Source organism: Eurosta solidaginis, chromosome 4 (genome assembly GCF_040869045.1).
Source record: "Eurosta solidaginis isolate ZX-2024a chromosome 4, ASM4086904v1, whole genome shotgun sequence".
In the NCBI taxonomy this organism is placed as follows: domain Eukaryota; kingdom Metazoa; phylum Arthropoda; class Insecta; order Diptera; family Tephritidae; genus Eurosta; species Eurosta solidaginis.
In genome coordinates this window covers 228,776,468-228,789,301 of record NC_090322.1, presented here as the reverse complement: position 1 = coordinate 228,789,301, position 12,834 = coordinate 228,776,468, and the positions used below count along the sequence as shown (strand labels likewise).

Sequence of the window (12,834 nt, the reverse complement as noted above, 5' to 3'; positions counted from 1 at the left end):
GAAGGGTGGAGGTGGTGGTAGGTCTCATTGGCGTCTGAAAATACCCTGTCACAATCACATCTTGATTTATTCACCGAGAAGCGATGAGAGTGCAAAGGAGCATGGAAAGAGCCCCTCCTCTGGCCGAAGTAGAACAGCTTCCATAATAGATCCAAACATCTTTAGGATAGAACGAGAGAAGCTTATCCGTGGTCATCCTATTAGCAAGTTCACTTCCTTCAATATTGATGTGTTCGGATACCCTACAAATGGAGACATCGAGCTGCACTATGGACGTCAGCGACGCGCGAGACTTCTGCGAGTTATTGTATTTAATCAAGTTGGCTTTCAAAAAAGATAGATACATTGGTTTCAGAGACTAGGTTGTCCTGGAGGATCCTTCTCTTCTTTGGAAAACACTGCGAGAATTCGGAAATCGATACGACTTTGGAGTCAGTAAGTTGATACGACTGACTGACTTGCAGATTCTTCTAGTACAGTTCAGCTCCAGAACCTCGTTCAATTTTTGAGCCATTTTTGTAGACTGTAATGCCCCTACCATCGTCAAAGCTTTCCTCTCATTCCACGCCATAATTTATCTGGGGCCTGTAATTCCCCTACCATCGTGAAAGCCTTCCTATCATTCCACGCCATAATTTATCTCATGTTAGATATAAAGAGGGTTTGATAACGTGCGATCGGCATCCTTCCGCCAGATTCGGAAAACCATCACTGCATTGTTTTCTGTGGAAAGTCCTGGAACAGACCATATACTCTCCGGATTGTTGTTAGTTCGTAAGATCCCTATCGTTGTGCTTGAATAGAAAAGGTAAGGGGTTCCTGCTCAGACGAAAAAAAATCTTCAGTGAGATTATCACCTTGGTAGTCGCAGTTATTTACTAATCTCCAACTGCAGAAATGGTTAGGATCAAAGGTAAAAGAGTTAATTCAGCACTTTTTTGCCGCTGTTGAAAACTGCAGACAAGATGTCGCAGCCATATGGGCTTTCTGTTTTTCGACATTGTGGAAGCGGTAGGGAAGGTCGAAGTTTCGCGTTTACTTAAATTAATATCGGAATGAATGTGGTTTGTTGAAGGCTAACTATAAAGTAGCTGGTTGGATGCTCGCTGAGACCATTCACGCTCCAAAATCATGTCTTCAAATAGAACTGTGGGAGGATCTCATGCACGCCTTCTGAATCTTACATAACCCAACGCATAGAGTATGCGAGGGAAGTTGATTGGCCATATTTTGTTAAGTCAGTGTTTAGACTTCTATAAATGAACTGGTAACAAGTATCGGTGACAAGCATCTAGTCTAGTCAGGTATTGAGGTCAGGAGTTAGGCTCAACATTGTGTACTTAAGAAGACAAGAGAAAGGAGAACGTTTTCCAGTGTGAGTGCTAAAGAATTGAAAGTTTTGTAGCGTGGTTATAAAAGTTGGTGACCAGCAGCCAATTTCTGGAATATCTGTCCGCCTATCTGTATAGTTCGTACGCGCAACAAGCTAGAACTAAGGAATGAATGAATACAATGAAATTCAGTTCGAAATATGACTAGAGGGCATGCGCTTTATTTTAAAGCAGTTGTGATTTTGATGCGCGGCTCAGCTTAACGTAACCGAAGGCATCTAAAACGTCGTAATGAACACAAGTATGTGGTTGCTGGATAATACAGCGTCACATTTAATAATTAAAAAGAAAAAACCAATGGAAATCGGATCATGTGGTGCCTGCGGCGTTTCCCCTTGCTTCTTTTTTGTTTCGCGGTGTAAGTTTACTGTAGTCTTATTATAAAACCGCTAATCTGCACAGTGCCTAACTAAGTGACGGTGGTGGCGATGTTGCATGCGTCCTCGACATTTAAACTACTCATCATCATAATGTAAATTATATAAGTTATGACAACATCCATTAGAGGATTTGCATTTCATAGAGGAGGGTAGAGCAACAAAAAAATTATGTCGAAATGGTGGAAAGATTAATGATAATAATAGGTACTTTACCTGAGCTACACACACATTTCATATGTACTTATACAATCACACACACACACACACCATATTAAGCGTTATGCTTATAAAAATTGCAAACTTACATTTGCCGGATTGTATTTTCAAAAAGTGTAAATAAATTGTATGTTGGGTAGCTCAGTGGAACATAGAATATGCGTGGGCAACAAATGTGTGTTTAGATGTTTGTGTATATGAGGAGACATACGAGAACTTGGACATGTACGTGGATGTGCTAAAACAAAGCGAAAGCGACTAATGCTGTGGGATTCTCGAAGCTTATGTGGATTGACTGCACAAATATTGCATACTCTTTTTATATATGAAAGCAAAATATTCGCGAGGTACGCCAACTAAATTGCTAAATTTGGATAATATCTCTGGAGAAGAAATACTTTTGTTTAAAAGGGGGAATTTCTGTTGGTGTTCAAGCTGAATTGGAATGGCCACCAGAAGTGACGTAGTCGAGAGTTGAACTCTAGTTACTGCAAAAGCCTTAAGTTCCAACATATATATGATATCCTCCCTCATGTTAAATTAAAGCCTACATATTTACTTTCGAATAATATTGGTAATAAGGTCACATATCTCTGCTTTGTCTAAATGCAACTTTCTAAAATATATAACCAATTCGGTTATCTAAGGCACAGGACGATATATGGCTTATCACAAATAGTTCAATATCATGTTATGTGCGATCACATGATGACCTCACATCAAGGAACATGGTTAAATTTGCCATGCATTGTCATGATTCTATAAAATGTAAATTTAATATCAATTCATCATATTATGTGTGCCTTTACATGATGTGTTAAGTGCAACCACATGGCTAAATTTGCCATGCATTGTTATGATTGTATAAAATCTACACTTCATATCAATTAATCGCTTCATAATTCCATGTGATTTGGTCATAAGAACATATTACCCACCATATGTCATTAGAACAAATAATCACTACATGTATCAAATCGGTTGAAGTCAAGTAATGTCGCATATAGTCACAAAGATAAAGTGATTGAATAACAGTTCCTTTTATATATATGCATATTCAGTAGCCGGATATGTTATTAAGTACTGTCATTCAATGTGTTATCGTAAAAATAAATTACGTATCGGTTGTGATGATTTTGCAAAAGTAGCATCAACACGTGATCATATGATGATATGTGAAACATCACGTGATATTTTCACTATTCGATATCATTAGAACACGCCGAAGAGCATCTTACTCTATCAAGCGACTGGAGCAAAGGCGTATAATTTGATATTTGTTTATGTGATCATGTCATGTTTATTTCTGCTGGCCATGATATCTCAAGTTGCCTTTCCAGTAGTTGTATATCATATTATGAGCAGTCACATGATGGTTCACAAAGCTAAAAATTGCACATTGCTTGCCGGACCTAGTTGACGTCCATTGGTCAGCTCAATAGCTCCCTTTGCTGGGTGCCTGAGGACAACGAAGTTAAAGGAAATGAATTTGCAGATGACATGGCCAAGAACTCGACTGGGTTACCTCCTGGGGAAAATTGAGGAATATAATATTAGACCAACAGGCTCGATGTGGTGCAAGCGGAATGATTGTGGCGTTTTAAGGTTCTTATTGCCATGTTTGTAATGGGAAGAAACTAGCTTCTGGCTCAAGCTAAACAAATCTACGATGACAGTACTTACGGGTGCCATCACAGGTCATTGTGCTATTTCACCAATGCTCCGATAGTGAGGCGCAAACCAACAAGTTTCCTCTGCAGACACTGTCAGAGTAGAAAAGGAGTCGATTCACTTTCTCTACCGATGCCCGGGACTGCAGACAAACGACTCAGATTTCTGAGCTCAAGGTTTATCGACAGTTTGGCAGAGGCTGAGACGGTCGAAATTGCGCTCCTAATTAAGTCCATCAAAAAATCAAAATTGTATATCAACTGATCATCCGGTATTATCAGGTGATGTTTTAATTTGAGTACATAGAAACAATTTAACACTTAACCATACACTATATCCAAAGAGGATAAATCAACAAAAGACATCACTTAACATGTTTGCTTCGAACCCAAACTACTCGCTGATTAAGATTGGGGTTACTGACATTTCTTTTTAAGGCTGTCCGCAAAAACACGGCGAAAACCACAGTTGCCACTTCGGACTCTGTTTGGTGCGCTGGTACCTTTTTGTCAATTTTGGTGCTTTTTAAGCAAGTAGCCACAATTTTGATATTTTTGTCTTTTTCACTACTGCACAGATTCAAAAATCGTTCAATCATTTAATTGTAGCAGAACAAAGGCTATTCCAGCACATAAAGGAGTAATGTCGGATTTTCCAAAAAACAAATTTTGTATATATGTACATATGTAGCTGATGAAACAACGGACTTATCAGAACGAGAGGTCTAGTTTTGGTGGTTAGATGTTTCGATCGATTAACAAACAAATTTCGTTATAGATTTTAGTCACAAGTTGAGCCTAATACAAGTGATATAACACTGAATTAAAAATTTATTTCAAAATCACGTTTCCTTCTTGGTAATTTTATAAAGCTTGCCATTGATGGAGCCAATAAGATGGCCAGCGAAAAAATTAATTGAAAACAAAATTTTAAATTTAGTGCATTCAAGCGAATCGACTTGAACTAGGTAACCTGTCACTCTGCAAAATGGCTGAGTTTGTACCCCTATTCTTATTCTATAAGAAATATTGCCACGATTTTGTTGTGCCACAATTTGTATGCTGCTACGACTTTGTTATGAGAAATTATCTCATTAATTCTCATACATCAGATGATGAATAGCATTGTGATATTGAAATATTTTGGGTCTTATTTATTTATATGGGCAAGTAACCTTTTTAGCTTTTATTCTTAGTGGCGGCCACCGCGGTGTGATGGTAGTGTGCTCAGCCTATAACACCGAAGATCCTAGGTACACACCCCGGACTAAGTAACATCAAAATTTTTTTCAGTTAGAAGACAATTTTTCTAAGCTGGGTCGCCCCTCGGCAGTGTTTGGCAAGCACTCCGAGTGTATTTCTTCCATAAAAAGCTCCCAGTGAAAACTCATCTGCCTTGCAGATGCTGTTCGGAGTCGGCATAAAACAAGTAGGTCGAGTCCCGCCAATTTGTAGGAAAAATTAAAAAGGAACACGACGCAAATTGGAAGAGAAGCTCGGCCTAAAATCTCTTCGGAGGTTATCGCGCCTTGCATTTGTTTATATTTATTCTTAACTTTGACAAATTTTATTTCACTTCTTTTAGCCTTTAATTTTTGTCCATATAGCTTTTTTTCTGCTAAAATGTTCTGGCAACACTGTTATAGTGTTTTGACATACGGCGAAAATTAAAATGAAAAGTGGAAAGCAACTGTCAGTACCCCAATCTTTTGTAGCGAGTGTTTGATATCAAACATACGAACTGACGTCTCTTGTTATGTATGCTCTTTGCTGACGTCTCTTGTTATGTATGCTCTTTGGTAATAGCATCAGGTTTTATCACTACATATCGCTTGGGGTAAAGACAAATCACATGAAGTCACATTGATGTGCTCTAGATATCAGTTGATGTGATTTAGTAATAGACTGGTATATATTTTTTGCATCATATCATATTATAAGTTTTCTTTTAGCTATGACATATTAAAAAGTTATCGATTGACTTGATTTTTCACAAGCAGTATTTCAGGTCACCTGATTATACGAAGGTGTCATATAATTCGCTGATACATACTCACATATATTTCTGTATATATAAGTATATGTATAATGTTATATCATAAAACGCAAAGCAATAACATCATATTGGCTGAAACAAAACTTAGTCATAAATATCGAACGTATATGAGTTTTGGTGATTTACTACCAGCATGACTTTATACCATCTTATCATATATGTCATACTCATATGAGGGTGGTCAAATTCTTTTATGTCTTCTATTGCATATTATATCTTAAACAGCAGCGTAGTATGACAAGCATAAATTGGTCATCAGTAGTGAACATTTTGCATAAAGAGCATTCGATATCACCTTTTAATAATTAAATAGTGTAATGTGATGGTTTATTCAATAAAGACAGTGACAGTTAACTGAAACAACTTTTTCCTTTGTTTAAAAACTTCACAGGAGTTTACTATCCGACCTCGTTGGTAAATATAGTCTGCATTCTATGCAATCACGCACAAATGATATATGCATCGTATACCTTACAGCCAAAGACTGACAGCCATGGATACTTACATAAGATGCATATGTGTGAAATAATAAAATGTTACACATTCACAGCTTTTAAATGGTTTGTCCTTTTTATGTCAGCACCTGATATGTTCCAAGGGGGATAGCGCGCCACTAAAATATAAAATATGAAAGTTGCTAGTCGTTGCAGACCTAAAGGTAAAACCAAATATGCGGGAAAGCATTTTGCTGTAAGCTGAATGCATTTACGTTTTATTATTTTTTTCACTTCAATGCAGGCACGTGGGAATGATTCAAAATATTAAAGAATTTTTTTCTTTCTGATTTTGATCGATTTAATATACATTTAAAAATTCTTTATAAGACTGGATACTCGAAAGTCAAAACGTTGAGTAATGCGTAGCTTAACAACTTATTAAATATTTGGAAAACTTTGTGGTCAGCAATGGTCTTTTTCAAGAGTTGATAAGCTGTGTAGGATGATTTCAATCCTATTTGGGCACAACTGATTGATTTATACCTGATGAGCCTTGTGACGTCCAAACTTCGTCTAAAGATGTGCATGTAAAGTAAGGGGTATAATGTTGCTTGTCCCAGCCAATCCTAAAGGAGATGATGGTGTTTCTCGCCGTCAATTGCAAAAGCTGTATACATATTACATATTCCTCGTTGGCGGTGTAGTCCCTTCGCCAATATAAAATCAAAACCGTCACTATTTAAGTTTCCATTTTTTGGACACTGTGGCGGATGTCATAAGGCCCTATCGGTATCCTCTCTTGCCTTGTTCTACCAGAATTTTTAGGAAGTATTATGGCCCAGCCAGTTTTGGTTCTATAACATCTAACTCGAGAACTATTTTTCGACCACACGAACGCCTACTGCAACAGACAATTCTCTAAACTCCTTTGCCTGCGGTATCCGGACGCTTTTAGAGGAAGAAAAATGCTTGTGTTGCCCATCGTGGGCGGTGGTGCCTTCCTCTTCCCTAGTTATTACTTTTGTTATTTTAGCAATAAAGACACAACCCGAAGACTTTGAGAAGCGTTATTGATCTTGATCAGTTCATGCTCGTTAAGTGATCAAAGTTGTAATGTCGGGACACAAAACTGTCTGGATTATGTCGACACAAACACACAAAATGCTGTCTGGGTAGCTATAAAGAAAGCGTCTAAAATCTTAATATATAAAAAACACGTGTCACAGGTTTGAGGCCAATGGACTCCTAAACTACTGAACCGATTTTGAATTTGTTTTGCACCCCGTGTGTAGTTTCATCTAACTCGAAATATAGGATAGGTTATATCTCAGTTTATAGTCGCAATATTATTTTATTGCAATTTTTTTATTTGTTTTTACGTAATATTATAATGTTACGTATACGCAGTGGCACTCATATTTTCAGGTGGTGCGGATATACTTCCGTGCTTGGTGCTTGGTGTTTAATTAAAAAACCTGCTTATCAATAAAAAATATTACATATATCGAATGATATCAAGTATAGCACATCACCAGGCCCGTCGAGAGGGTGGGGGGAGGGTGGTTTCTGAGGGGGACCGCGATATAGAGGTACTATGATATTTTGTTTTAATACAGGAGAGTCTTTAGTTGTTCCATGTGCAATTTTTAAGCCGTATTTCAAAGGCAACGAAAATCTGCATTTCGTTTTAATATTATAGTGAAGTGTGAAAAATTAAAATTTATATATATAAAAATAAAGGCTAAAATGTATGTTAGTTGGTCGCCAGTGTTTGAAGAGATGCGTCGGTCGATTTTGTTTAAACTTTCACACAAGTTGCGTAAACCTCACGCGGTGGTTACTACAGGTACAGGGTCTCGAGATATAGGCCAAAACGTGGGCCAGTGAATGCCTAGACAGTGTTTATACAATATGGATATCAAATGAAAGCTGTTGATGAGTGCTTTGCTACAGAGTAATATATTATCCAGTGACGGACTGGGAATGGGATTAGGACTAGGACTGGGACTGAGACTCGGAGTGGGACTGGGACTGGGACTGGAATAAAATACATACCACCCTCTGGGATAGGCAATAAGGGATGCAGAAGAATGAGAAGGAATTGAGAGAAGAGAAAAGAGAGAAGGTGATTGAGAAAGAGATAGAATGAGACGAAGATGGGGATAGATGAAGCGAAAAAGACGGAAGGAGGAGTGAATAAAAGGATTAGGAAAAAGTGAAGACGGGGGAGGGCAGAGTCAGACGGAAATAGCTTATTAAAATGTATGCAGATAAGCCAAATTTAGGGCAGGACAACGTCTGCCGGGTCTTCTATTATCCAATAAAATATTATTACATTTAATTTTTCGATTAGAATATGAAGCTGTATTTATGGAAAGCAATATGGTCCTTTGAAATTTTCCAATACTTAGTCTGAGAGACTTTTCCACAAGCGGACATATTATTTAAATATATATCAGATCAAAATTCGTATCTTGGGCACGAAAGGCTCAATTCTAAGGAATGATTTGCAAAAAATTTCACTAGGGTGCCCGCGGTGCAAATCTTTGTACAAAGAACGCCTTGAAGTATGTAATAATTTTTCATACTTTTTTATCATATGACTTCTTTGCAACGAACTTCTCTGGCGTGTTACTTAAGTACAGAGTTAATCATTTGTTTGACTGTGCAACGAAATATGTATATGCGGCCTTCACACGAATACAATCGGCTAACAATCCGATCAACCATGAAAGGAGCATTTCGGAAACAAACTCTGACATTGTCATATTTCGCCCTTTTTCTTTTTGGATAACACAGCTTTAGGAAAAATGTTGCATACATCCAGGGCCGGACTAACCCTCAATGTCCGTTTCCTTCTTTTTTCGATTAAAAAATACAAATTTATACCTTTCATAGAAATTTCATTGTCACAATATAATAATATCAATAAAATTACTATCCACATTTTAAACATGTCGTTTTCTACATTTGTTTTCGGCAAATTCATCAATTATATCATCTTATCGATTTTTTTTAATGAATCTGACTCAATGCAAAGTATACCTAACATCTCGAGTCGCTCTTGTGGCGTTGTAGCTTTTTCAGCAGCTTTGATTCTTTTTAATTGCGAGAAGGATTGTTCGGCAGAACAATTTGTGTTTAAAAAATCCGAAGAGCTATGTATTTCTGTGTTAGGAAATACATCGGGTAATTGATCTTCTATTAGAATCTTATACAAATGACTATGAGTTTTTTGTGCATCAGTGTATCTGGAGTTCACGTAACTTTCGAATTGTTTCATTTCAATGAAAAACTCTTCCAAATCTTTAGAATAAAAACGAACTAAGTTATTTATAGCTTCGTAGAGGTCTCCATCACTTAGAGAGAAATGCAAATCTCTCTGAAACTTCCACATACACTTTCGCACGTCGTTTGATTTCACTGTGAAGATTGTCGATGATTTCGAGAAAACCTTTTGTCCTAAAATCATCGCGAGACGAAAGTTCTACTCCTGGACTTCTGTATGCTCCAGAAGGTTGGCTGCTTCCGTCATTAGGTTAGTTTTTTCTACGACGATTAAGTTTTACGATTTCTGTATAACCTACACCAGGTCATAATTGTTTTGTTTTTTCCTCGAAATCATTGAACTTAACAAACCGAAATCATTGAACCTAAACAATCCGTACAAAAAACCACCCGTTTGCTAATCTGCTTTCTCACTTTGCAATGACTTACTCACTGAATGCAAAGCAGTTAAAATAGAGTTCCATAAAATCAACATGAAACCAAAGTCGAATTTTTGCATTTTCTTCGCGATACGCGTCGCCTCATAACGAGTATTAGTATTTTGTGATTCATCATCAGCACTGATTTCTAGAGCCTCTAAAATGATATCAAATGAATCGTAAACTGCATTCGTCGCATTCGAATGTGCTTCCCAGCGTGTAGTTGACAACGTCTTCAACGTTTTCTCATTCTTTATTTTATTTTTTAATACGCCCCAACGATAGGTGGAAGCGAATAAAATTATATAATGTCTGCATAATGGCGAAAAAATCTACTGCATAAACCAGCACTTCAAAGCTTGCTCTTCAACCAAATTAAGGGAATGCGCGGAACGGGGAACATAGATCTCATTCTCATTCAAACTCAATATTCTTGCTTACTTACTTACTTAATTGGCGCTTTACCGTCTAAACGGTTATGGCCGTCCAACAAAGCGCACCAGTCGCTCCTTCGCTCTGCCAACCGGCGTCAATTGGTCACACCAAGAGAGTTTAAATCGTTTTCCACCTGGTTCTTCCAACGGAGTGGGGCCGCCCTCTACCTCTGCTTCCATAGGCGGGTTCCGATAGAAACACTTTCTTGGCCGGAGCATCATCTATCATTCGCATAACATGGCCTAGCCAGCGCAGCCGCTGCGTTTTAATTCGCTGGACTATGTTGATGTCTGCGTATAGCTCGTACAGCTCATCATTAAATCTTCTTCGGTACTCGCCATCGCCAACGCGTAGAGGTCCATAAATCTTTCGAAGAACTTTTCTCTCGAACACTTCCAAATTATTGTTTGCACACCTTTATACTTCCCGGAAATGTTTAATGCGTTGTGGCATTATTGTCCTCTACAATTTTGAATATCTAAACCGCAGTCTTCAGTAAGAAACTTTATAGTATGATTCGCTAGACTTTCACCAGTATGACCATCCAACTGAAGAAAAGTTATAAACCTTTTTTATTATTCAATACTTTCCTTTCACTTCGATACAATTTCTTTGCACGCTCATACAATTTGTCAAGTGAGTCAGAAATGTCCTTTTTAGGTCGTCGCCTTTTGAATACGTCCAATTGAGTTTTATTTATTTGAGTAAAATTTATTTTCAGTTCTGATTATATTTTTCTTTTACTATCTAGAATTTTATGTTTGTAAGAAAACTTTAGAATTCTTTTTCATTTTTCGGAGCCCCCCTAAAATCGGTAGCCCAGGCAACTGCCTATTCCGCCTACCTGTTAATCCGGCCCTGCATACACCTAGGAGACAATTTTTTGTATTCCCTCTGGCCTTTCACGTTGTTTGTACAGGAAATTTGTACAAGACATTCATAATGAAATTTTACCCCGAAATTTAACTTTTAACATAACGGCTATGAAAAGGAACTAAGCTCAGCTCTTCTCTTAACGTGAATTTAAAATTTTTGACAAAAATATTTCTTTTAAAAACAATTCAATAAATCTACTACATTACTGAGAGTAGCAAAAAATGGAGACATAAAATCCCAAAGGAGAGAGAAACATCAACAGTGGCCCAATCCGTCAAATGCAACCAACGAATTTTTTTTTTTGATTACTTAAATAAGCACAAAACAAACATGCAAATAATAAATGAATAACTCAAATGAATTTCAAAAAAAAAAATTGTGAGTTGAAACATTCAAATAATCAAAATTCAAAAAAAGTTTCGAAATCATGCAAAATAACCAAACCTGTGTGTGTGGGTATTTACAGCATTTTGTCAACGATTTCACTTTCTAAATATTTACTACTTACTAATTGTTTTTGATTCTGATTTACTGCATATGCATGAGCTAGTGAATTTCCTAATTAAGTTTCTATTGAGTTTTACATACTACAATGCGTTCGTTTTATCTTTGTTATTTGTTTTAGTATGATATTGGCAAGCGTTTCCTACGATTCATTTACTACTCATGTATCTATATTACTCTTTTAATTTACTTACCCGTATTATTTTCTGATCGTGCATTATCTTTCGTATACAATTAACTAGGAATGTAACAATCATGCCACCCAATATAAGGCCAAATACAATCATTATGATGATCATGTGTTCCGATTGTTCGGATGATTGTTTCTGAAATTTTCAGAAAAGAGAAAAATAGATTATTTTGAGAGATTTTTGAACATTAAGAAGGATGAAAATAAATTACTCTCATTACGCTTATATCATTTAAATTTAAGTAAGAAATAACTGATGTTAAGATCCGGTGTATTGTTCTCAAAAATTACAAAAAATTTTCATCGACCTTTGGTATTTCAGTTTAGCCGAGAATGCATGATGAAGTTGATATAAACGCAATTTATACCATTTGGGCAATTTATTACGCAACTTATCATATAATATATTGTAATATTAAATTGCGAATTTAAAAAAAAAGCGTAACAAATTGTTTCAAACTGCAAATGCAACCTTGTAAAGTGTGTTTATTGAGTAGATTTAAACGTCAGCTACGCATGGCTCAACTATATGGTTGGCTCATCTCATCAGCTGATTTTATTTTTTTCATTTAACTGGAGTAGGGATTGTCAAAAGAAGATGGCATACTCAAAATGAAACCAAAACATTGAACATATTTTCTTACAACACACAAAAATTTCAAAGCTTTATGTTTTCATTCCATTCCATTCGCCTAATACCAACACCCACATTTTGAGAGTCTGAACAAAGGTATGTTGTTGCTGTAGAGATGAGCCAACCAGCTGTCAAATTACTATTGTGTAAGCTAAATTGAGTTGTATGAACACCACTCAATTTAAATCGAAATTGCCTCAATTTATTTTTCTGTTTGAACATAGTATAAGACAATAAGAGAAAGAATAGGTGATTGTGCGTAAACCAACTCAAGACATCAAAGGTAAATTAAAAGCAAAGTGAATATTTACAAAAAAATTGAAGAGAGGCAGATACAG

General features: G+C 36.6%; 1 protein-coding gene across 13 annotated transcripts in view; it reads right to left on the bottom strand.

Moving 5' to 3' along the window:
• Neto (Neuropilin and tolloid-like) overlaps positions 1-12,834 on the bottom strand; it is a 218,338-nt gene that overhangs the window by 46,175 nt on the left and 159,329 nt on the right. For all 13 annotated transcript variants that reach the window (XM_067784961.1, XM_067784949.1, XM_067784955.1 and 10 more), the window contains one exon: positions 11,867-11,998. In XM_067784961.1, coding sequence (XP_067641062.1) covers positions 11,867-11,998 — 132 coding nt within the window. The remainder of the gene's footprint in view (positions 1-11,866; positions 11,999-12,834) is intronic.